Here is a 24808-nt window from a genome sequence, read left to right as displayed (position 1 = left end):
GCCTCCCCGGGCTCCCGCCCACTGAACCTTCAGTGTTTGGCTTTGGGACCGTCTCCCTAAAAGTAGGTAATCTGGTTCAATCGGCCTGTCGTTCTCCGCTCCGTTCCTTTGGAGACTTTTCTCCCCATTTTCTAGATCAGGGGTCAGCCAACTTTTTCTCCAAAGAGCCAGATAGCAAATGTTTTCGGATTTGCAGGTTGCAACTGCTCCACTCTGCACCTATTCAACTCTGCTGGTATGGCAGGAAAGCAGCCATAAATACTAAAGAGATGAACCCAGTTGTGTTCCAATAAAATTTTATTTCTAGATACTTAACTTTCATGTAATTTCCACCTGTCACGAATATTATTCTTTTGATTCTTTTCAACTATTAAAAAAATGTAAAAACCATTCTAGCTCATGGGCCTTACAAAAAAAGGCAGTGGGCCAGATTTGGCTACAGGCCGTAGTTTGCAGACCCCGGTTCTAGATGGGTAAACAGAGTTTAGTGACCAGAGCTGCTGCTCACACATCAAGATAGAGACAGGCAGGATCAGAAGTGTGAGTCCCTGATGCCAAGGTGGCAGGTGCGGTCAGTGAGCTAAGAATTCGTTATTTTTCTCATTCTTGGTCCAGTTACATACAGAAATGGCCCCTGGAGTTACGAGACCAGGAGATAGGGCCAGGCACCAGGGGAAGGCAAAGGGGGTGCTGGCAGTGCTGGAGCTGGAGTCCTGGGGAAGGGTGTGCTCCCTCTCAGGGCGGGACTGGGGACAGGTGCAAGTGCAGGATTTCCTCTGCCCGCTTCAGGTACTCGGCTGCCTTCTTCTTCACACCCTCCCGGCGGGCAGGCGATGGGTCACCTGTGGAGAGAGGATGGCTCAGCTGAGGTACCTGGCCCAGGTACCTAACTTCAGAACCCCTGGTCTGGCCCCTTCCAGTTCACAGAGCATCAACAGGTGCCTTTACCCCCCTCCCTGGGAGTCAAATCTATTCTCCCCATTTTACAAATAAGAAAACTGAGGCCACAAGAGGAAAAGAAAGTGCCCAAGGTTACACAGCTAGCCAGTGAAGAGCAATTCTGATGCCTGAACTGCTGGGTTTTGACTCTGCCTCCCCTTCACTGCACCATCCAGGACCCCAGGCCTGAGCACCCCCTCTCTAACCATACTCACTGGGAACTCCCTGGAGCAGGATGTGCACGCCATCCCGGTAGCCCTGCAGAGCTGCAGGGTAGGCGCCTGCCTTCTCGTCTCGCAGGGCCTGAGTGATGAGCTCTGTGGCTTGGCTCAGATAGGCAGGGGCGGGCCCTCCTTCCTCGTCCGCTTCCTCTTCCTGCCCTCCTGGCTCCCACGGTTCCTGGTCCAGCCTTTCGGTCTCTGCCTCCATCGCTGCCAGCTCACTTATGTGGGCAGGACTGGGGCCTGCACCTTCTACAATCAAATATGGAGGACTCAGGCCAGACTGGCCATCCCTTTCCAAGGGCCTGCTGCTCATCCCTAGACCTCTCTTGCCCATCAGGGTACCAACCCAACCCCAGTGCAACGGAGCAGTGCCCGAGCAATCCAGAAGCCACTTGTGCAGAGCAAATTAGCCATGATCTACTTGATCGCTGGAGTTCATGTGCTTTTGTAAAAACAGCCTTATCTTCCTAATTCTTTCTTTAGGGACACTTTGCCAGTAGTTTGCAAGCTCTGGGTCACTGTGCTACTTTCTTTTTTTTTTTTTTAGTTTTTTTTTTTTTTTTCCTTTTTCTCCCCAAAGCCCCCCAGTACATAGTTGTATTTCTTCGTTGTGGGTCCTTCTAGTTGTAGCATGTGGGACGCTGCCTCAGCGTGGTTTGATGAGCAGTGCCATGGATTCGAACCAACGAAACACTGGGCCACCTGCAGCGGAGCACACAGACTTAACCACTCGGCCACGGGGCCAGCCCCTGCTGTTCTACTTTCTTCCTGACTACAGTTGATCTATAAATCTAAGAGTTCCCTCCACAAAGTTTACTGAAGGATGCTAGACCAACGACACCAGGCCAAGGGTAGAAATGCTCCAAGCCTTGGAATAACAGATTCAGAGAATCTCAGGGCTTTTTTGAGGTCTTACAATTTCAGCTGAGGCCTCACATATGAAGACAGTGGTGGTAGGCATCCTCACGTTCCAGAGAGAGGGGCTCATTATATCCCCTAGGACTGGCAAAGAAGTGGTCAAACATCCCCTCTGCAGCTTGCACACAAGGAGGCTAGAGATCTGGTGAGTCTTTGGCATTTCGAAAGGACTTTGAAGGGAAGGTGCGAGTGCAGGAAGCGCCATAGCACACCCCTGTCCTGGAGAGGGAAGGGCGGGCATCTCTCCAACCCCATCCAAGTGACCCCAAGAGGAGACCAGGGGCCTCAGGCACGAAGGGAAGATGGTATGTCACTTCTCAGCGGGACCTACAGCCCTCCCTGTGTCGCTAATGGAACAGAAGGCAGAAGAGTTCTTGGGACACTCGAATGCTCTAGTTCAGGAGTTTGGTGTATATGATGAAGACAGAGCCAAGTGCGGGCTCCTTGCTGGAGAAGTCTGATGGTGAGAGGGTCGCTGGAGCTGCCCATAACAGCAGGGCAAGGAGAGGAAGCAGCATGGATTCACAGGGCAAGGATTTGAGAGCTTTCCAGTGGGCTGAGGGAATGTCTCATGGGAGTCACCTCTGAGGACAGGGTCCTGCCCGAGCAGCTGCCCACCGGGCATCCCAGGGGGCTCAGCTGGGGCAAGGCAGAATAGTGGCAAAAAAGGGAAGCCAACAAAATGGGCTTAAAAAGACTGTTGAGGGAGCTGGCCCCGTGGCCGAGTGGTTAAGTTCGCACGCTCTGCTTCGGCAGCCCAGGGTTTCGCTGGTTTGGATCCTGGGCACAGATATGGCACCACTCATCAGGCCATGTGGAGGTGGCGTCCCACACAGCAGAGCCAGAAGGACCCACAACTAGAATATACAACTATGTACTGGGGGGCTTTGGGGAGAAGAAGAAGAAAAAAACAGATTGGCAACAGATGTTAGCTAGGTGCCAAAAAAAAAGAGTGTTGAGGAATAAAAAATGAAACTGTTTCATGATGACGCCAAAGTGAGATCAGCCACTTCAAGACCCCAGTTGCTGTAACAGCATAAACTCAGAGATTTCAGAACAAAGGGATCCAGTGTGTCAGAGCCTGGGACCATCAGATCTCTAGATCTCAGAGCCAGGGACTCAGGACCTGGCCCTCCATGGGGGCCCTTCTGTCTCTGGTCCCCCGCACACCGGCAGCTGCTCTGGGGGCTTCCCCTCTGCTCTCTGAGCCAAGGCCTCACCTCCCTTGACTAACAGTCCTCTCCTGCCTGCAGGATCTGCAGCCGGACCCTGAGCCAGCCAAGCAACACCCATCCTGGGCTTCCAATGGAAGGAACCTAAAACCCTCCTAGAGCAGTGTGACCCCTGCTCATTCCAGAACTTTCTCAGGGAGCAGATCCCATCGTGGGAAGTGGCTCATTCTCTTTGTCCATCATTGTTCAGTGTACAGCAGGGTACAGCTTGCAAAGCCATAGCCAGGGCTGAGGCACCCGGGGAGGGGCGGTGGCTTCTAGTTCTCATCAACGCTGCCATTTGCCTGCAGGGGGCGCCATTCTCGGGCTTACACAGGCACCACAGGGCTAGCTCCTAGCTCTGCCTGCCTCCTTGTCCCTAAGGAGCTCCTGCCCCAGCCCCCCGCACCCCTGCACCAGCTTGTTACCTTCCTTAGAGAAGGGGTCGAAGAGGGCAAGCTCAGCCTCCGTGAGGGGGCCTCGGGCAGGGGAACTGGACGCCTCCTCGGTGCTCCCACAGTCAAAGAGGAGATCCAAGGCCTCCTGGGCAGGGCTGGATGGTGGGGGGTCCCCTGAGGAACAGATCATGGGGGACATTCACGGCTGCCCATCTGTTCCCAGCTTTCAAAACGGAACAACCCTCTCCCTGAACCCCTGCAGCCATCAGGGGAACAGATAAGCCCACTTTTCGGGTTTGTGCCCATTTTACAGATTAAGAAACTGTGGCCGAGAGAAAGGACAAGGCCTGTACAGAGTCCTTAGCAGGTTAGTGGTAGACCAGCTGGGACACACCCCAGGCTTTTTACTAAGATCACCGAGGAAGGAGTGTGCCCTCCACCTCCAGACCCTCCAGCCCTGGCTCCCTCGCCCTCTCTGATGTACCTGGCACCTCCAACTCCTCCAGGCCCCTCCTCTCCGCAGGGAGTGGCTGGGGCAACCAGGGCTCATCAGGCGGGGGTGTGGGGATCAGAGGGGGTGGCAGGATGTGCAGGTCCCTGGACACCTCGGAGGGCTGTGTCACCTCCCCTCCCTGCAGGAGAGAGAGACCAGCATTGGGGAGTGACAGGCTGCAGCCTGGTGGGCAGGAGGCTTCCCAGGTGCTGGGGTGGGGGGCGAGCAGGTGCACATACCCGGAAGAACTCCTTGAGTTGGGGGCTGTTGTTGAGCGCAGGAATGTGCACAGTGAAGCGAAGCAAGTCCTCAGCCCCTTTCCGCCGCTCCTCGATCACCGAAGCTTCGAAGCGGCCTGCAGCAACCCAGGACGAAGGGTGGGGACAGAAGCAGTGACCACTTTTCCTGGTTCTGCCTGAGAGGATCCCAGCAGCCCGCTGTCCCCTCCCCATTCTCCCAGCAATCTTCCCTGGCGCCTCCAGGGGTGAGGGCGCTCGCAAGGAGGGACCAATCTCCCTCTTCACCCATTTACCAGATATTTATTGAGCGCCTACTATGTGCTAACTTCAGAGGGTGAATGAGAGAGAAGCAAGGTCTCCGCCCTCATGGATATTACATCCTAGACAGGGGAGGCAGGCAACCAACAAGAAACCAAACAATCTCAGACAACTTTGATGTGACGTGGAGGAAAGTGAGGCTCCGAGAGGGGAAGTGACTTGCCCAAGGTCACACAGCAAGCAGCCCCATTTTTATAGTTTCACTGCTCTGTTCTAGGTATCATGCAGAGTTCTCTAACTCTGGCCTGGTTATCGTGCTGCCAAGGGGAAAAGCCTGCTGCACCCCCAACTGCTGCCATAACCTGCCGGCAGCGACCCTTCATCTTGCAGCAAAAGGCATGTCATGTGACTCTAGACACAAGTAACAGCTCTGCCCTGTCCAACAGAGATATAATACGAGGGGCTGACCCGGTGCCACAGAGGTTAAGTTCGCACGTTCTGCTTCTTGGTGACCCAGGGTTCGCTGGTTCGGATCCCGGGTGCAGACATGGCACCGTGTGGCAAAAGCCATGCTGTGGTAGGCATCCCACGTATAAAGCAGAGGAAGATGGGCACGGATGTTAGCTCAGGGCCAGCCTTCCTCAGCAAAAAGAGGAGGATTGGCAGCAGTTAGCTCAGGGCTAATCTTCCTCAAAAAAAAAAAAAATTATTGAGCCAGTTGACACTCTTTTTTCAGTGTGCATTCCACTCGCACAGCTCAGACTCGCCACAGCTCTGCTGCTCCACACGGGGCTCACGGCTGCTGTGTTTGGACAGCGCAGGTCTAGCAGAAACACTGGCTTGTAGGCAGGAATTCTGGTTCTGCCACTTACAGGCCAATCCTCTTCCTCTCCCTGAGCCTCAGTTGCCTCATCTTGAAAATGGGGCTAATGAGGACAGGACTGTTAAAGGGCCACACACTCAATAAGGGCGAGGCTGCTCCGAGCCTCAGTTTCCCCATCTGTAAAGTGAGACCATCTTGAAGGGCCCTTCCGGCTCTCTGAAACGTGTCTTTGCTGGGAGCTTCAGGCACCCTCCATCCAGCCCCCACCAGCAGGGTCCCCTTTGCCAGCTCTCCCTCCCTCTTTGGCCTGAAAGCCTGGCTCAACACTCACCAAACACCTGGGCGCGGGGGAAGGTGGGAAACTCCTCCAGGCGGCGGAAGAGGTTGCGGTGAGTGTAGGCCAGGTCTCCATGCAGCTTGCGGAAGTCGCTGTAGCGCTTCCAGACCACCACCTACGAGGGACGAGGGTCGAGGGATGAGGGATGGGGGACAAGGGATGGGACGCTTGACCCGGCCCACCCCCAGCCTGGTCCTAGGGTGGGTGTGGACAGGGCACAGCGTCCCCTCCTCCCAGGGCCAGGGAGGAAGCGGGGCTGGTCTCCTCGCAGAGTGACCAGTGGTTCCTTTACGTTTCCAGATCTGGAATGGGGGAATGGTCCCCCTTCCTCCCAGGAGCCTCACCTCTTTGACATCCTCTGGGTCCCTCTTTGAGATGAACTGAGGAAAAAAGGCAAAAGCCAGGTGAGACCAGAGACTGACATCCGATACCCCATCACCCTGTACGATCCGAGGACGCCCCAGGTACCTCCCAGCCCCTCTCAAAGGGGCAGTGCCCTTTGGCCACTGGCGTCAAGGTGTCCTGGCTTTAAGACTTTGAGCGTAACTTGGAGCAGTTTTTCTACTATGAACCTCAGCTTCCTCATCTGTCAAATGGGAGGATCCCCACAGGCCCGGCCAGACGGCTCCATCCTCAGCCCAACTTTGATCGCAGTTCCTTCAAAGGGCCAAGTCCCGCATCTTCTTCTGAAACCACAGCACCCCAAGTTCTCTCGAGAACCGAGGTTCCATCCCAGGAGCCCCTCCTTCCTTAATGGAGGAAGCCCCTGCACTCAAACACTCCGAGACCCCAAAGAAACCGTCATGGGGTTGTGACCCCTGGAGGAGCAGACTGGGGTCGGAGGTGGAAAGGAGACTCGCTTCCATTACTACTGGTTCACGATAATTGAAAAATAACATCCTACAGCTTGGAATATCTGACAGTTCTCAACAGCTCCTGTTCGTTTTCCTAGATTCCCAGCAAGGCAGACATGATTAACGTGCCCATTTCAAAGATGAGGAAATGGAGGCCCAGAGGGGGGGCCGTGACTGTGCCAGGTCACACACCCAGTAAGAGGGACTGATGGGCCTGACACCCTGGCCTTTGCTTTTCACAACAGATTTGCCTAAAATATTTTGAGTAAAAGAAACTATGATTAAAAACCACTGAGGAAGGTATACCTGACAAAGGACTCATATCCAGAGCATATATAAGGAACTCCCACAAATCAATATCAAAAAGACCAACGACCCAACTTTAAAAAACGGGCAAAGTACTTGAACAGGTGCCTCTCACAAACGAAGATGTTTGAATGGCCAATAAGATTATGACATATGCTCAGCACCATTAGTCATCAGAGAAATGAAAATTAATACTTCAGTGAGACACTACATACCCACCAAGAATGGCTACAATCAAGATGCTGATGCTATTGCGTGCTGGTGAGAACAGGAGTCTAAAACGGTACAACCACTTTGGGAAACTGGCACTTTCTAGGAAAGCTATACATCTGCCCATCAAATGACTGAGCAATTCCACTCCTAGGCATATATCAAGGAGAAAAAGGGCATATTTCCGTAAAAAGACTTGTGCACAAATGTTCATACGACTTTACTCAAAACAACTAAAAAATTTTTTTAGAAACAACCCAAATGTCCAACAACAGGAGAATGAATAAACAAATAGTGGTATATTCACACAATGGACTACTATTACAAGCAATCAAAAGGAACAAACTACTTACACATCCCACAACACAGATGAATTCCAAAAACACTAAGCAGAGTGAAAAACAGTACTTGCTGTGCAATTCCATTCGTATGAGGCTCAAGAACAGACACATTAATCTATGGTGACAGAAGTCAGGATAGCAGTTACCTCTGTGGGAAGAGGACTCTGATTGGAAATGTGCAAAGAAGCTTTCTGGGGTGATGAAAAGGTCTGTATCTCAATCTGAGTGGTGTTTGCACAGATGTATACATGTGTAAAAATTATTGAGCTGTACACTTAAGATCTGTGCCTATTACTTTATGCATATTATGTCTCCGTTTAAAAAATTTAAAAAGTGAAGCAATAAAAAAATTGAAGAATACCAGCAAATGACAAACACAAGCTGCAGAACGCCACTGTGTGTAAATAATGGTAATAAAGTGAACGCATATATTTGCTTTTAAATGAGTTTATCTGCAAGAATAAATAAGAAACTACCAGCAACGGTTCCCATGAAGACAATGAATGGGGATGGTAAGGGAGGAATAATGATTTATCTTTAAAAGTTATAAAAACATGAAAGTAATGCACGTTACTTGGTTAAAAAGCCAAAAGGAAGATTTAAAGGAAAAGGTTACAGTCCCTCCCCATCCTTCAGTTCATCTTCTCAGGGACGCTTTTTATTTGTATTTTTAGGCATAGGAAAGATATTATAAAAGATTTGGGGAAAGTTCATTTTAAACATCTAGGATTCTGCACTTAAATCCCTTTGGAAGCGTCTTCACGTTTTGCCTCATCTCAATAGTTTCTAACGCATCGGTTTAATAGTTGCCCAGTTCAAAACTCTAAAGGGACAAAAAATTTACAGTGAGAGGTCATCCCCCAAAGATATCATTCTGCAGATTTTCTGTTATACTCTTACTATTTTAGATTGTTTTCGTGGTTTCCAATGTGTCTCTACAGATGTGCCTATAACGCTGTGACCGTCCCGTATTTCACCTTTAGTCCTTATCGACTCCCTGCTGCGACTGTGAAGGCAGAGACTTACTCCTTAAGTTCTTTTCGTATGAATATTTCAAGTTAAAGACAGATTAACTTTTGGAAAATTAAAAATAACTAAACTCTTTAAAGGTCTTTCATGTAAATATCAAACAAAGCAATAAACAAAACTTACTCCAACAGACTGGAGAACTACTATTTGGGCTGAGTCACAATTTTCATATCAACTTAAAGAAATTCAGTCTGAACCCCAGACGCGACGGGTCGAGCGTGGGCACCCACACCCCACGGGTCTGGGAAGGGCCGTCCACGCCCTTTTAAAAGGACAGCGCCCTCCGATGGCCCCGCCCCTTGAGGGCTAAAGAAGTAAACGAACGCTCCCGGCACAGCCTCCCCTTAAAGGGGAAATCCATTTCTGTCGTCTAAGAAGGGCGCTTCCAGCAGCTCCTTGCCTTAAGGTAAAACACGGCTCCGCCTCTTGTTAAAAGGGTAAAGGTCCCCGCTGGGCCCCACCTCACCTGCGCGGTCACTTTGTACTCGGTGTAGCCCTTGGGGTGCGTGCGGGGATCGGAGACTGTGTAGTGCCGCAGGAAGTCGTCCTTGGCCTGGCGGGACATGGCAACCGAGCCGCAGCGGAGCCGACCGCCGGCCTCCGCCTCCTCCGGCGTCGCCCCCGCCCCTCCGGGGCCGCCTCCGCCGGCCACCGCCTCTCCTGGGCCTGCGCCCTTCATCCCGGGGCCCAGGGAGCTGGTCGCAAGTGACGGCGCAGTTCTCGGCCGGGCGCGCTGCCAAGGGAACGTCTTAAAAGTTCTCGGTCGTTGGTAAAGCGTAAACTAGGTTATTTAAGAATAAGGATTCGGGAGGTTTGATCTCTCATCTCTGCCAAGCGATCAAGCCCACCCTATCCGAGCGTAAACCCTCATCACGTGTCTCCAAACGACTTCTCATCTGCTTCCAATTCCCTTCTTTCATCCATCCACCCAACTTTTATTGTGTCCAATACGTGCCAGACGTAGCCAAGTTATTTCCCTGTCTCCCTCCATAGGATTCGCTAAATCACGTTTTCTGGAAGGGTGAGGGGAGCACGAGGGTATCACCGGTTCTGAAGTCAGACTTCTTACTTAGCTGTATGAGTTTCCATGACTACTCAAGCCTCAGTTTCTCATCTCTAGAATGGGGATGTTTATAATGGAATCTGCTGCCGGGGATGTTTCTTTTTTTCCTTTATTGATCTGTCCAGCATTCACCTCCGCTTCTGTTAGTTCCGTAGCACCAGATCTTTGTTGGAGGGAGTTCTCTTGTATGTGTAGCCCTCCAGCCTCCTACCCCAGAATCCAAAGGTGCCAGCTCCTTTCCTTGCCCCAGGTCCCAGATGAGGGGGGCAGACTGTCTCCTGAATCCTGAGTGAGTGACAGAGGGCACAGTGTCTGGCAAGGGGACCACTTGTTCCTGGAGTACAGTGTTGGCTGTGGGTTTGGCTGCCCAGCCTCTGGAGCACTCTGCTCCTCAAGCATGGACGTCCAGCCTCCATGAGAATGTCATGAGTCCCCAGCATCCTTCCAAGAAAGGTCCTTTCTGCTGAAGGCAATTGTAATCTGTGTCTGGGGCGGGCCATCGAGCACCCTGACTGATACCACTGCCACCAGGTTATGGAGCTTAAATGCAGTCACATGGGTGAAGGGTTCAATGGCTCATGACCGCTCTTGTTACCGGAACCCAAAGGTGGACATTCCAGAAAGAAACACAAAGGAGATTTCCAAATCAGACTCTTGGAAGCTCGGAAACGAGGTAGTTCCTCCAAGAGGTGTTGGGGAGGAGGCTGGGATGGGGTGGTGGCCCCTCACACGACACACCCCAGGGCGTCTCTAAAGGAGCCCTCTGGACATGGCTCCTGCTCTCCAAAGCTCTCCGGGCAGGGCTGCGGCCCCGGTCTCCTCCTCGCCCTTCCTTCCCTCCCCGCCCTGGCCCAGCAGCTCCCAGTTCTCTCCTTTGCCCCTTCTTTCTCCCTGTCCCCTCCAAGCCCTTTCCTATCTGGATCAATTTAGCCCCCGGCCTTTTCCAGATCTCCAATTCCGCCAGTTCCATCACTAAGAGAAGCAGACAGAAGAGTCTTTTTTGAAGGTAGGGGAGAGGGGAAAGCTGCAAAATCACAGCTGTAGGGGGCCTGCTCCCCACATTCCCACTAGGTCTGCTGGACCATGAGATGCAGACTTCCTGCCACAGCCCATCCTTCCCAGCCACAGGCCTTTGAGATGAGCACAGCCTTGTTATTTTCTTGTTTGTCTCTAACCATGCATAATTTGCTTTTCAAATCAAGAGTGTTCTTTACTAAGGGTCCCAGGAGGACTGGAACACTGGGGTGACTCACCCGGATCAGCGGACGGCTGAGCTCACATTGGTTGGATGTGCTTGAGCTCCTACTGGTTCAAATAATGATAATTATAGCCAACATTCTACAGTGTTTATGACACACAACACACCCACGCACTTGGTCCTCATCCCAACCCTAGGAAGTAGCTGCCATTATCTTTCCCCTGATGGGGAAACTGAGGCAAAGACAGGTTAGGCAACTTGCTCAGCATCAACCAGTGAGTGGCAGAGCTAAGGTTTGGCTCTGGAGCCTGGGTGTGATCATTTGCCACAGGGTTTGGGAACATGGGGACCAGTGTCACCCTGCAGAGGACAGCAGGGGTGGTTCTAATTTTCTACACTGAAGAACAGTTTATGTTTTATTTTTTGAGGAAGATCAGCCTTGAGCTAACATCTGCTGCCAATCCTCCTCTTTTTGCTGAGGAAGACTGGCCCTGAGCTAACATCCGTGCCCATCTTCCTCTACTTTATATGTGGGACGCCTACCACACCATGGCATGCCAAGTGGTGCCATGTCCGCACGTGGGATCCAAACCAGCAAACCCTGGGCCGCCGAAGCGGAACGTGCGAACTTAACCGCGGTGCCACCGGGCCGGCCCCAACAGTTTATGTTTTAAGATTGTCCACCCAACCTCCAATTCCCTTTTTCCATCCTAACAGAGCCCAGATTTTGCAGGGGTCTCCCCTCCAGGAAGGGAGCCTGGTGCCAGTTTGGAGTAAATGTCTGTCTCTTTCTGACCTTCCCCTTGGGAAAACCGCCCTTCCCTCAGTAGACACAGCAGGCCGCCTCTCGCTGGCGCTGAATCTCGAGCAGAGACAAAAACTGGAACTAGTTAGCAGAGTGTAGTGGCTGAGCGTGCTGGGTCCGAATCCCAGCTCCCCCTACTTCCTAGCTGGGTGGCTTTGAGCAAGTCACATTGTGCGCCCCACCCTGCGACCCCCGCCGTGAGCCAGCCCTGCTTGATGCTCACATCCTCCTACACCTGAGTCCTCAGCCCTCCCCATTTCCCAGGAGCCCTTGCTCTTCAGCTTGAGCCAATGCTGCCTCGTACAGCTGTGCAGGTTGTCCACATGCATGTGGGTTCCTGGCTACAGCCAGAAGTTGAGAGCTGAAATTCAGCCCAGGTCTCATTCAACAAGCCATAAGCCCCAGGTAGGGCCGTGTGCCTTTTTCTAATTCACACCCATGAGGGCAGCAGTTGCTCTAGTAAACTGTCTCCCCCTCCCTCTACCTAGAAAACTTCTACTCATCCTCTGCTCCCAGCTTAAATGTCACCTCCTCTGGGAAGCCCGCCTGGATTCTTCCAAGTGGAATCAGCTGCCGCGCTGTCCTGTGCGTCCATAATTCTTTGCACGTCCCCTTGACACAGCAGCAGTTAACCCTCTGACTGTGCCCTGCTGGATGGAGGGTTCCAGGCAGTCTCTAAGGCTACTGAATCAACAAACGACTTAGCCAGGAATTGGGGCAAAGAATGGTTTATTCTCACAGCTGAGCAAAGGACGAGGCCCACAGCCTCGAGAGCAGCAGAGGCAGCCCCCTCCCGGCCCCAGCCCTCTCCTCTGGGTATAGTGGCTGCAGGTGAGCCGGGGCAGGGGCAGGGTGACAGCCGGGGTGGCAGCCTCCCGCCACGGGAGCCAGCTGGCCGTGGGGAGCAGTGGCAGCAGTAGCAGGTTCGAGGAGGACGAGGAAGGTTAGTTGGGCTGGTGGACTCCCACCCGCCATGGATGGTGCTTGCTGAGGGCCTGGTGGGGGGGGGCCTGGACTGCGAGGTGGGGGGGCAGCTGGAGCCACTCAGTCGGCCGTGAAGATGCGGCTGGAGATGTCATCCAGGAGCCAGTCGATGCCGGACAGCAGGTTCTCCCCGGTGACGGCGCTGCAGCCCTGGATGCACCAGTGGTGGCTGCGGATGGAGTCCAGCTCCAGGGCCTGGGAGAGTGGGAGGTGCTGGTGGGGCCTGGGGACCACAGGTCCTGCCTGCTGGCAGCCCCTTCCCTATCCTGGCCCAGGGGAAATCCATGTCTCCCTCAAGGTCCTGCTCTAGGAAGCCTCCCCTGGCCCCTGGTGAAGACTTGTCAGCCCCCAGATGCACCTGGGCTCTCTGTACACTGCCATGCCAGCACCACCCCTTAGAATGGAACAGCAACACGGGCTTCCGGGTGTCTGCTAGGACCAAGGCATTGTGCTATAGATCCCACAAACATCCCCTCATCCATTCCACCCAAGACCCCATGAGCCAGGGATTGTATTGGCTGTTTTATCAAGGAGGAAACCAAAGCTCAGAGAGGTTAAGCAACCTGCCTAAGGTCACACAGCTAGTAGGTGTCAGAACCAAGATTACAACCCCACTCTTTCTCATTCTGGTGCTCAAGCTCTGGAGTAACAGTTAAGACACAGGCTCTGGGGTCAGATAGTATTTAAATCCTGGCTTGTCCACTTACTGGCTGTGTGACTTTTGGCAAGTTACCCAACCTCTTAAGCCTGCTTTACCACCTATAGAATGACAACAGTTCCTGCCTCATGAGGCTGTTGTGAGACTTGAATGAGCTGATCCACGCAAAGAGCCTAGCACGCAGAAAGCACTCACTCCCGTGGTTACTGTGATCCTCTGGAAAAATCTATTTGCAAGGCTGCCTCCCCCCTGGTTGTGAGGCACCACTGAGTCTTATTAATCACCAAATCGCCAGAGCCCGGCACAGGTCCTGCCACACAGCAGGGGCTAACAAATGCTTTTTAAGTAAATTAACCAAGAGACGTGTGCCCCACTTCCTCCGTGAGCCCGCGCCGAGGCCTGGACTCACCTCGCGGATGGTGTTAGAGGACAGCGCTCCGGGCAGGTCTTGCTTGTTGGCAAAGATGAGGAGGGTCGCCCCGGCCAAGCGCTGGGGGAGAGAAATAGAGGGGCGCTGGGGAGGGGCTCAGGGCGCCGCCTGAACCCTCCTCCAATCACCCAGAGCATCTTGGGTCAGAGATCAACCGGAAGATGAGGGCAAGGCCCCGTGGTGGTGGGAGAGGCCCAGGTGGGGTGGGCAGTGTGGACGCGGCCTTTGAGGCTGGCCAGACATGGGGTGGAGGGAGCCCTGGGCTGGGCCGGGGCGCTGCTTCCAGCTCATCACGACGCAGTGGGCACCTCTTTCCCCCGTGCCTCAGTTTCCTGTTCCACAAACAGGGAGCAGGGATGGACAAGATGATCCCTGAGCCCTCTGTGGTTCTAGACTGCTCCGTCTGATGACCTGACATGCAGGAAAAATGCCGGGCCCAGGGCTCTGCTGGAAGTCACCTTCCTCTTCCAAGTTCATGTAGCCCTTTAACTGTCCCACCACCCTGACAGGTCCCTGCCTCTGATTCTAGTTATTTCCATATATGCACTGGGTCCTGGGCGTCCCTCCAGGTGGGTGGGTGGATCTAGCCCTTACAAAGGGCCTGATGTGCCAGGCCTGGGCACGTGACAGCCATGATCTCCATGGACTTGCTTGACACCCCCAGGAGGTGGCTACTGTTATGCCAGGTGACCACAGGTCCCGGTATGCCCAGGACAGTCCCGTTTATGCCTGTTGTCACTGAATAATTTTTTTTTGAGGAAGATTAGCCCTGAGCTAACTGCTGCCAATCCTCCTCTTTTTGCTGAGGAAGACTGGCCCTGAGCTAACATCCGTGTCCATCTTCCTCCACTTTATATAAGGGACGCCTGCCACAGCATGGCTTGCCAAGTGGTGCCATGTCCGCACCCGGGATCCGAACCAGCAAACCCCAGGCCCCCGAAGTGGAACATGTGCACTTAACCGCTGAACCACCGGGCTGGCCCACCGGGCTGGCCCACCCCTGCATAATTATTAACAACAACTTTCACTCTTAAAAGTGTCCTGGTTTTCAGCTAAATGCAGTGCAGGACCCAGGATCAAATCCTAGAACAGAAAAAGGGCATTCGTGGAAAAACTTGATGACGCTCAGGGTGGTGAAGCGGGGACATCGCAGCGATGTGAACCCAGGTCTCGGTCCACAGCGTGCCCCGCCCGCAGCACTGTGGGCCTCCCCGGACCAGGTAAACATGTCTCTGCCTCCCTAAGAGTGCTGGGCACATGATGAGGGCTCAGAGAAGGAACAGACCGCGCCCCAGGGCTCCCTCTGGGGTCAGGGGCCCTTCAGGAAATCTGCTGAGGAAGGCGTACACACTGCCACATATGTGCATAAAGTACTGGGGCCTGGATGCCGGTGGAAGCCCAGCTCCCCCCGCTCGGCCAGGCACCCTGCTCACCTCCTCCACCAAAAGGCTCTGGAGCTCCCGCTGGCAGTCCTGCATGCGCTGGCGGTCGGCACTGTCCACCACCCAGATGAGGCCATCGGTGCTCTCGAAGTAGTTCCGCCAGTAGGACCGCAGGGACTTCTGGCCACCCACATCCCAGATGTTCAGCTTGAATCTGCACAGGGACGGGGTGGCTGGAGGGTCAGCCTGGCCCCTTGGCTGCCCTCCCTGCCCTGCTCCGGGCGGCCCGCCCACAGGGACCCTGCTCACCCCCGGTGCTCCAGGGTCTTGATGTTGAAGCCCAGTGTCGGGGAGATGGTGTCGATGTCCTCCCCATTGAACTTCTTGAGGATGGTGGTTTTGCCAGCATTGTCCAGACCTCTAGGTCACAGGTTAAGGAGCAGTGCCTGTGCTCTGCAGGGTGGGGACGTCATCACAGTGCCCCTCTCTTTAGGGGCCGAATCCTTTCTCACTAGGTATCCAAATGCGTTGAGCACATGCCTGACCCACAATCGGCCCATGATAAATGTGAAGGTTTCAAGAAATAAATATCTTATCATCTCCTCCTGACCAAATTCATTCCACGATCTTTACTGAGTATCTGCTACATGCCAGGCCCTCCTCTGTGCAGGGCGTACCCCAGAGTCAAAGCCCCCACCCTGTGCAGCTTACACTCTTGTGCAAAGACAGTTGGTAGAGTGCAAACAAATGAGAAACAGGTCCTGTCGGAACCAGGGGAGCATTAGAGACACAACGAAGAGGCTTCCAGAGACGCCCATGGGAGGAGCTTCCCTCAGCTCAGGCGCCTCTCTGAGGGTCTTGGGGTGAGGCCCAAACTACAAGGCGCCAGCTTTCTTTTTTTTTTTTTTGAGGAAGATTAGCCCTGAGCTAATATCTGCCGCCAATCCTCCTCTTTTTGGTGAGGAAGACTGGCCCTGAGCTCACATCCGTGCCCATCTTCCTCTACTTTATATGTGGGACGCCTGCCACAGCATGGCATACCAAGCAGTGCCATGTCCGCACCCAGGATCCAAACTGGGAACCCCAGGCTGCTGACGCAGAACGTGCGAACTTAACCGCTGCGCCAGCAGGCCGGCACCAAGGAGCCAGCTCTTTGATGGACTGAGGGAAGAGCATTCTAGGCAGAGGGAACAGTAACAAGTATCTGGAGGAAGCCACTCTCGCCTGTTTCTGGAATATTCCAAACCCTCTGCTGCTGAATGAGTGTGCAAACAGGTGAGTTCACCAGCTGGAGGGAAGCACCTCCTCTTTCCTTCCAACACTTAAGGGGGCCTGCAGCTGGGGGGGCCCAGGCCCTGGCCTCTGCAGCCTTTCTGCTCTTCTGACTGGGTGAGTGATCAAACCAGCGAAATGGGGGCGAGAGAGAACCTCTCGTGAGACCCAGCCTCAGCCCGATTCCCCCTCCCCCTTAACCCCATCATCCACGTTTCCTTCTCCCCTGGATCATTCCCATCAGCTGACAAGCTGGTGTCTCTCCCGCCTTAGAGGATGCAAACAACACCCTCTCTTGATGCCTCGCTCCCCTACTTATTTCTCTATTTCCTTCCCCTTATAGCACATCTCAAAATCCTTGTCCATACTCACCCTCCCAATTTTTGTCCTCCTGCTCTTTCTTGAACCCATGAGGTTTTTGCTCCCACTGCTTCCCAGAAATTGCTCCCGCCAAGGTCAGTCTCTAAAGACCCCCGCGTAGCTCTCCCGTGGTCGTGCAGTCCCCACTCCTGGGCTTCTTGCTCCACCAGCAGCACCTGACAGAGTGGCCTGCCCCTTCCTCTGCTCCAGGACATGCCCTCTCCCGGTACCCCTCCTGCCTCCCGGGGCTCTCCACCTCATCTCCCTGACCTCTTGATCCAGGTATGCCTGCGTTCCCTTTCTGTCTACAATCACCTTCAGTGATCTCATCCAGGATCACGGCTTCACATCCAATCTTTATGCTGACGACGCCCACATTTATATGTCCCACCCAGCTGCTCCCCTGGACACCGGTCCCTATATCCAGCTGCCTATCTGACATTTCTAAGGTGTCTCACAGGAGCCATCTCAGCAAGTGGCTCCTCATTCTTCTAATTGCTCAGGCCAGGAACCTAGCAGTCACACTTGACTACCCTCTCCCTCTCACACTCATGTCCAACCCAGCAGTCATTCCTGGGGGCTCTACTGTCAAAATGTCCCCCGACTTCCATCACCTCACTGCTTCCATCCTGGTCCAAGCAACCATCCTGTCTCACCCAGATTATAGCAATGGCCTAACTGGTCTCAGATCATGCCTCCCCTCTGCCAAGAACCCAAAGGCCCCACGTGAGGCGGCTCTTCCATCACCTCTCTGTCCTAATCTAGTATTCTCCTTGCTCGCTCTCTCCAGCCACACTGCCCTCCCTCACGTTCCTTTGAACACACCAGTTGAGTTCCTCCTTTGAGGCCTTTGGACCTGCTGTTCCCTTTGCTTAAACAATCTTCCCCAGATATCCACATGGTTCATCCCTCACCTCGATGTCTTAATGAACCGTCACTTTCTCAATGGGGCCTTCTTCAACCACCTTATTTAAACTGCATTCTTCTCCATACATACTATATATTTTACTTATTTGCTTTGTTAACATCTTTCTCCCCCAGCATTACAGAATGTCCATGAAGGTGGGATTTTTTTATTTTGCTCTTTCCCCCAGCCCCAAGGACACTGCCTAGCACCTAGTAAGCGCTCTATACATATTTATCGCCTGAGTGAATTCTCTGTGCCTTTCTCGGAGCTCTTTAAAACGGACATGATGTGACTATATTATTTTAAGTTATCTGCACACATAAATGTCTTCTCTCTCCTGCTAGGGGAACTCGGGGTGAGGGCCGCCCCCCTCTCAGATCACAGAGTCCCCAAGGGCCCGGCACAGAGGAGGGCGAACGAGCGCGGACGCCTGCTAAGCGGACTCAGGAGGTCGGCGAGGCCCTGGGGCCAAACAGGCCGAACGGCCGCAAAGAGACGGACAGTTGGCCCCACCGGCGAAAGGACACGCGGAGTCCACACCCGCCTCCCCGGGGAGCGGAGGGCGGGGCCCGCACGCCCCCAGGAGTCCGACCTTGGGGGCGGGGCCGGGCCTGGCATCCTCGGACAGAAGGCGGAGGGCAGAGCTGGGGAAGACAGCCGCCCCACGCTCGGGACAGACCGACGGACGGTGGCGTCCGGGTCACCTCCAGACCCCACCCCACCCCTACATTGCGCGCCTTCAGGCCCACCCACTTGGCCTTGGGAACGGAGCCCTCCCCCCCCCGCCCGAGCCGGTGGTACGGCCCTCTCCGGCCCCCAGCCGGAACGATTGGTAGGGCCCACGTGCGTGACGCACACGGGGCAGTTGGTACGGGCCGACCGGCCGCGCCCCCCGCGCCCAGTAGGGGGCGCCTGGCACCGCCGGCCGGGCAGGGCCCCGCTACCGTCGCGGCTGCGGCGTCCGGCAGGATACAGCATGAGAAGACGCAGCTCCCGCTCTTTCTGCTTCATCTTCTTCAGAATGGTCAGAAGCCCCATGGTCCCCGGAGCCCCCTCCCGGCCGCCGTTTCTTCCCAGTCCCGGGACCCCTCGCCCTGCTCCTATTGGCTATCACGCCCACCGACAGCTCAGCCTATTGGTCGGCCCCTCGCTGGGTCCCGCCCTCGCTCCCACGTGACCTCGAAGTCTCCCGGCGCGGCCGCAGAGATGGTCCCTGTAGCGGTGATGGGCCTTCTGCGCGGCCACCTGCCTTAACCCTTCGCATCCCGAGGGCTTGGCGGACGGGGGCGCCGCCATTCCTTCTCCCGCAGGACCCCAGGCTCGGCCGGGAACGGAAACCAGAGGTTCCTGGGTTGTATCCTGGCCGCAAAGAGAGGAGTCAGAACCGAGAGCCCCGGGGAAGTTGACGAGCTCGTTCTGGGGCCAGCAGAAGGCTCTGTTCCCCGGAAACATGGTGCAGATCCTGCTTATCTTAGGCCTCCCCCTTTCCCTGGCTCTTCAAAAATGGTAGAGAGTGGGCCGGGGGTTCTCCATCGAGGGCTAAAATGCCCCCTAGGAGCCGTTTCGAAATGTGCGGGGGGTGTCCTTGGGTTGTCCCAATTACAGGGTAGAGTCCTTGTCGTTTAGAGGGCAGGGGACAGACCCGCGCAAAGAATTGCCCTGCCCAAGATGCCCATCGTTTCTCTGTTGAGAAGCACGATTCATTTTGCCGATGAGAAAATTGAGGCTCAAATGGTGCTTAGCACAGCGACTGGCATTTCGTAGGTGCTTTGTTGTTGAATGAATGACTTTGTCCAAGAATTTGGTTCTTGACCTTGGCGCTCAAGTCCAGAAAAAATGAGGGAACTGAGGCCAGGGACTAGGCAGGTGGAAAACTGACAAGGGTGAGCCTTATTGTCTTATTTTGAGCCCTTCTCCCAGCCCTCTGCGGGGTAAATGGGAGTAGGCAGCCCTGAGTAGGTTGTGTTTGATGCGTGGGAAACAAGAGTCAGGCCAGAGCTGAAGGTGATGGCTAACTTCTGTGTAATTGTTTATAAAGCACTCCACCCTTCCTACTTCACCCCCCCACCCCCACCCCCAGCGACCCTGAGAGGTTTGTTTCCTCTTTGTAGATGAGACAGTAGCGTCAGAAAGTTTAAAGAGCTTGGGCAGCCATTTAAACTCAGGTCTGGTCGACAGTAGAGTGCACTGCTTTTCTGGGTCCCTGGATGGTGTTTATCTAGAGAGGGAGAGGTCTGGAGCCATCTGGAGCTTCCCATCCTGCAGGAGAAGGTTGTGGACCAATGCGAGCTGGACAGAAGGGGTCCCCCCTCGGTCAGCACCCTTTACCCTCCACCAAGCACACACCAGGGAAGAAAGTGGGCATAACTCCTGTTCAAAGGCTTTGAGACACGACTAAGATCACAGTGTGCCTGCTGTCCTGCCTGCATGAGTCTCTGCGGCAGAAATTCCAGCATCAGTGCAGGAACGCTTGGGGCAAGGAAGTTGTCTGTGGCGTGGTGTGGAACAGCAAGAAATTGGGAAAAACCTAAGTGCTTTCAGGGGGATCAGTTACTCAAACTTCGGTCCGCGAGTGGGTTCCATGAAGCTTTTCAGAAGAGTGCGGTGGAGTAATACCGCCCCTGCGTGGAAACACGTTCGTGCCATATGAAGTAAAAAAAAGTGCATTTCAACCCTATTTTAATTTTAAAAATAACAACTCGCTAAACAATGTTTTTCAAGCTATGGGATGCGGCCCATTAAGTAGATTGTGAAATTACTTTGGCGTCACAAATAAGTTGAACCATAGGAAATCGCCTGTATTTGACCGTTTTGACTTAAAAGATATCGGTTTCATGTGGTTCAACCTTGTAGCATTAGCAAAAATTGAGTAGAATGAACAGAACAGAAGACATTGCTGCCTTTGCCCTTGAAGCAAACAGGTAGTGTTGAAACGTTTGTTTCAGATCTTAATATGGATGTGTGTACCCCGGAGAGTTTGAGTCACAAAGTTTGAAAATTGCTGCAATTCGACTGTTAACTCTGGAGTCAGTTTGAGGGAAACTTCAAATGATTACCTTAACCACTTCTGGATTGTTTTACTTTACTGCTGCCATGAGCCTTGAAATCCTTGTCTCAGTGTCAGGGTCAAAGCCCCTCCCTGTCCAGGCTGTAGTTGGAGCTCCCTGGGGGCCACACATTGGGACGACAAGAAATAGCAATTAAAAGAACAACCTGGAAGCTCTGTGAAACAGTGGGAGACCAGGAAGTAACTATTCACCGTTTGAGTGATAATCGCCAGTAGCTAGAAATCTGGGGTGAGGTGGGGGGGCTTTTAAAGACAAAAGGTAGAGGCCTAGTGACAGGCGTATTTTCATTTCTCATGGGAAGGAGGAAAGAGTGCTGTTAAGGAAAGAAAATCTATGAGGAATACCTTTGTACGAAAACTGGAAAAGAGGATCTATAGAGCTGTAGTTTTGTATAACTGAGTATATACATTCACAAGAAAGAATAATTAAAACACACAAATCTTACAGCTGCGAAACCCGCCTTTGACAGGAGAGTTTCTTGGGGCTCAGTAAGCGGATTGTGACTCGAGGATAGGGTTCTGGGTGCCTCTTAAAAAGGTGTGGTTTCCCAGTGTCTGGGGAGGAAAATGTGGCATTATCATTTTACTTGTAAGAGGTAGAGTCTTTCTGATCCCAGCTGTCCCACTTCCTGATTTTTATGACATCCCACTTTACTTTTATGTCCCTAAAGGAAAAATAACAAAACTGTTTATTCTGGAACAACAACAAACGCCCGGGGAGAAGACCTTGCTTGGGTTATAATTGCTGATCATTCAGCATTAGCAAGAAGTATACCTAAGTATTTCTTTGTATATATAAATATTTTAAACTTGTTCCAGATGAATTTTCTATTTGATTCTTTCAAACTATAATGTTTATGTGAGGTTGTTTAAAATAAAGTTACCGTTTTGATAAGAGAAATCCTGTTTTTCTCTCTAGTGAGACACCTCTGTGATACAAGTTTTATTTTTTGGACCGTGTGCACATGACAGAAGCACCAGCCAGCACTTGGTGGCAGCATACCCAAGTGTAAGTTTTGTCCTACTAATTAGTAAACAAAGAACTGAAAGGTTGGGGGCCGGCCCGTGGCTGAGGGGTTGAGTTCGCACACTCCGCTTCAGCAGCCCAGAGTTTTGCCGGTTCAGATCCTGGGCGCGGACATGGCACCGCTCATCAGGCCATGCTGAGGCAGTGTCCCACATGCCACAACTAGAAGGACCCACAACTGAAAATATACAACTATGTACCGGGGGGCTTTGGGGAGAAAAAGGAAAAATAAAATCTTTGGGAAAAAAAAAAAAGGAACTGGAAGGTTGGGTGTGAAACCTGGTCACTGAAATGGCAAATGCCCATAGACCACAGTTCCCCCCTGGCCTGCTCTAAAAACCTCACCTCTTATCTTCCTGTGGGCTTTAAGTATCCAAGGGTGGCCCTGTCCCCAGTGTGTGTGTCCAACATACAGGCGGCAGCTGAATGCCTCAAATGGCAAGTCAGTGTTCAAGCATCCTCGTTAGAGGTCTCAGCCCAGCTGCCTCATGTGGGAGGCTGAGGAGGTGTCCTCTCGAACTTCCAGATGGCAAAATGAGCTGTTACTCACACCCCTGCCAGCCACCCGAGGATACATGACATCCTCAGTCCTCTCCAGAACCTTAGGAGTAGGGAAGGACTCCAAAATCTCAGCTCTTCCAGCAACCGCATCCACGTCCACCTCTCCTGTGCCTGTGGCATCCTCCAGGCCAGGCTGTGCTGATGCCTCTTGTCCCCACGGGGCCTGGCTGGGAATGCAGGGGAGGAGATGCTGGGCCTTCACGCAGCAGCAGGAGAGCCAGGTACCGATCATCTCCACCCGACGGGTGAGCCAGGGTCCCCAGTCACCCAGACGGCTGCAGCAGCCTCTCTGCTCCCAGCCCCCCGCTGTCCGCTGGGTGCTCCCTGTGTCTTTCAGAGTTCGAGCCCCAGGTCTCCAGTGGCCTACGTGATGCCCCCTGCCAGGCTCTCTGCCCCCGATCACCTGCTCCCCCCTCCCATTACCAATCCTTCAAGACACCAGGCCAGCGCATTCCCACTGCCCCTAAACCCTACCTCCCTGTCACCTCCCTCTCTTCAGTTCTTCTCTCAAATGATGTCCAATATCTCAAAACCTTTTTATGTTCAGATGTCTCCATGAGGCCCAGCCTGACCACCCTGTTTACATCTGAAAGTGCCCAGCCCCCCACTCACATTCCCCAAACGCTCTACCGTGCTTCATACTCGCTGTGACACGCAGGGCCTTCCGCCAGCCTGTATGATTCCCCTGAGGTATTACCTTGCCCTCCCCACCCCCATCCCCGCTAGAACGGAAGCTCCACCAGGGCAGGGATTGGGATATTTTCTGGTTTTATTGAAAACTAATTGACATACATCACTGTATGAATGTAAGGCATACAGCATGATGGTTTGGTTTACATACATTATGAAAAGGAAAAAAATGTTCTTCTGGTGAGAACTCTTAGGATTTAACAACTTCCCTGTGTATGGTACAGCTGCATTCATTTTGGTAGTCATATTGTACATTACATCCCTAGCACTTAGTTATCTTATAACTGGGAGTTTATATCTTTTGTTTTTCTTTTTTTGCAGAGGAAGATTCGCCCCACGCTAACATCTGTGCCAATCTTCCTCTTTTTTTGGTATGTGGGTCGCTGCCACAGCATGGCCACTGACAGATGAGTGGTGTAGGTCTGCGCCCTGGAACTATACCTGGGCTGCCAAAGCAGAGCACGCTGAACTTAACCACTAGGCAACCAGGCCAGCCCCTGGAAGTTTGTATCTTTTGATCGCTTTCCTCCATTCCCCCTCCCTGGACCCTCTGCCTCTGGTATTGGATCCTTTTCTTTTTAAACAGATGTCTTCCAGCCCCTAGAACAGGGCCTGCCACACAGTAGCTGCTCCGTTAATATCTGTTGAGTAAAAGGGACAGAGGTGGAGGGTCTGTTAACTGCCTTCTAGCTGCTCACTCAGCCAGAAAGCATCAGAGCCTGTCAGCCTTGTTCCAACCACCAGGCTTCTCTGCCCCCAGACCAAGGCAGACATGGTCCCCGCCCTCCGAGATCCCACAGATGCCAACTCCCAGACCAGGCTCAAACCGAGGAGGGCATCTCATAGGCACCCCCTCCCCACGGGTGTCCCGAGAGGGAGCTGAGGCCTGGAGTGGGAGGCAGGTGAGTGGTAGTGCCAGGGGAGGAACCCGGGGCTCCTGTGCCCACACAGCCACCCTTAGTTCAAGGTTCAGCCCCTTGTTCGGTAAAAAGCCCCCTCTGTTCACTCAAATGGCACAGACTCCTTGGGCTCAGAGGTGTCCATCTCCCACAAGGCCTCAGGCTGGCCCCAGCCTCCAACCACAGCAAGAGGGGCCCGGAAAGCTCAGTTGTCACTTTCCTCCATTTTACATCCGAGGAAACAGTGGTAGCACGTGAGCTGCAGGTGAACTCGTTCTCCTGGGACCCCATCCTAGCCTTTCTTCTGGATGGGCCCCCAACCCAGCTTCAGGAACCCTGGCCCCGGACCTGTGGGAGGCCCCATCTTTGGTGGCGCTTCAGCGTGGCTCAGTAGTTCTTTCCTTGCTGCCCCACAGCAGGTTTCCACCAGGTGTGAAGGCTCCCTGCCCTTCCAAGGCTGACGTGTCCCCGATATTTCCACTGCAGAGCTGGGACATGTTAGCTGGATCAGCGAGGAGTAAGATGGGAACAGCATGCCAGGGCCGCTGCAGAACCCAGTCTGCCTGCTCTGCCGCCTCCTTGCACTAGGCCACGTCCCCTCCTCTTGCTGAACCTCAATTTCTCCAGCAGTAAAGCAAGGGGACTGGATGGATGATCTCTAGAGTCCTCTTTTTTTTTTTTTTTGAGGAAGATTAGCCCTGAGCTAACTACTTCTGTCTTCCTCTTTTTTTTTGCTGAGGAAGCCTGGCCCTGAGCTAACATCCATGCCCATCTTCCTCTACTTTATACATTGGACGCCTACCACAGTATGGCGTGCCAAACCATGCCATGTCGGCACCCGGGATCTGAACCGGCGAACCCTGGGCCACTGAGAAGCAGAACGTGCAAACTTAGCCGCTGCGCTACCGGGCCGGCCCTCTAGAAT

General features: G+C 53.4%; 2 protein-coding genes and 1 long non-coding RNA gene across 7 annotated transcripts; 1 reads left to right on the top strand and 2 right to left on the bottom strand.

Annotated features, from left to right (window-relative positions):
- Positions 1-279: 279 nt before the first annotated feature.
- On the bottom strand, positions 280-9262 carry SNX15 (sorting nexin 15). Of its 4 annotated transcripts, XM_070488139.1 has the most exons (9): positions 8704-9000; positions 7564-7699; positions 6185-6220; positions 5835-5955; positions 4423-4538; positions 4175-4322; positions 3721-3864; positions 1155-1412; positions 280-842 (listed from the first exon to the last, which is right to left on the bottom strand). In XM_070488139.1, exons 2-9 carry the CDS (start codon positions 7660-7662, stop codon positions 736-738), a joined length of 1029 nt encoding a protein of 342 aa, XP_070344240.1. In that variant the 5' UTR covers positions 7663-7699; positions 8704-9000; the 3' UTR covers positions 280-735. The 4 variants fall into 4 exon arrangements, with proteins under 4 accessions (XP_070344240.1, XP_070344237.1, XP_070344239.1 ...); XM_070488136.1 differs by lacking the exons at positions 7564-7699; positions 8704-9000 and adding an exon at positions 9047-9260; XM_070488138.1 differs by lacking the exon at positions 8704-9000 and having other exon boundaries at positions 7564-8641.
- A 3096-nt stretch (positions 9263-12358) lies between these two features.
- ARL2 (ARF like GTPase 2) lies at positions 12359-19057 on the bottom strand. The gene is made up of 5 exons (XM_014844887.3): positions 18613-19057; positions 15410-15520; positions 15152-15314; positions 13698-13778; positions 12359-12825 (listed from the first exon to the last, which is right to left on the bottom strand). The coding sequence occupies exons 1-5, from the start codon at positions 18675-18677 to the stop codon at positions 12691-12693; spliced, it is 555 nt and encodes a 184-aa protein (XP_014700373.1). The 5' UTR covers positions 18678-19057; the 3' UTR covers positions 12359-12690.
- On the top strand, positions 18954-24618 carry LOC123282023 (uncharacterized). Of its 2 annotated transcripts, XR_011495167.1 has the most exons (4): positions 18954-19092; positions 21626-21715; positions 22260-22515; positions 23306-24618. It is a non-coding gene; the product is annotated as an uncharacterized lncRNA (long non-coding RNA). The 2 variants fall into 2 exon arrangements; XR_011495166.1 differs by lacking the exon at positions 22260-22515.
- Positions 24619-24808: the final 190 nt, after the last annotated feature.

This window comes from Equus asinus, chromosome 17 (genome assembly GCF_041296235.1).
Source record: "Equus asinus isolate D_3611 breed Donkey chromosome 17, EquAss-T2T_v2, whole genome shotgun sequence".
Classification (NCBI taxonomy): Eukaryota; Metazoa; Chordata; class Mammalia; order Perissodactyla; family Equidae; genus Equus; species Equus asinus.
This window is presented reverse-complemented; position numbering and strand designations above follow the sequence as displayed.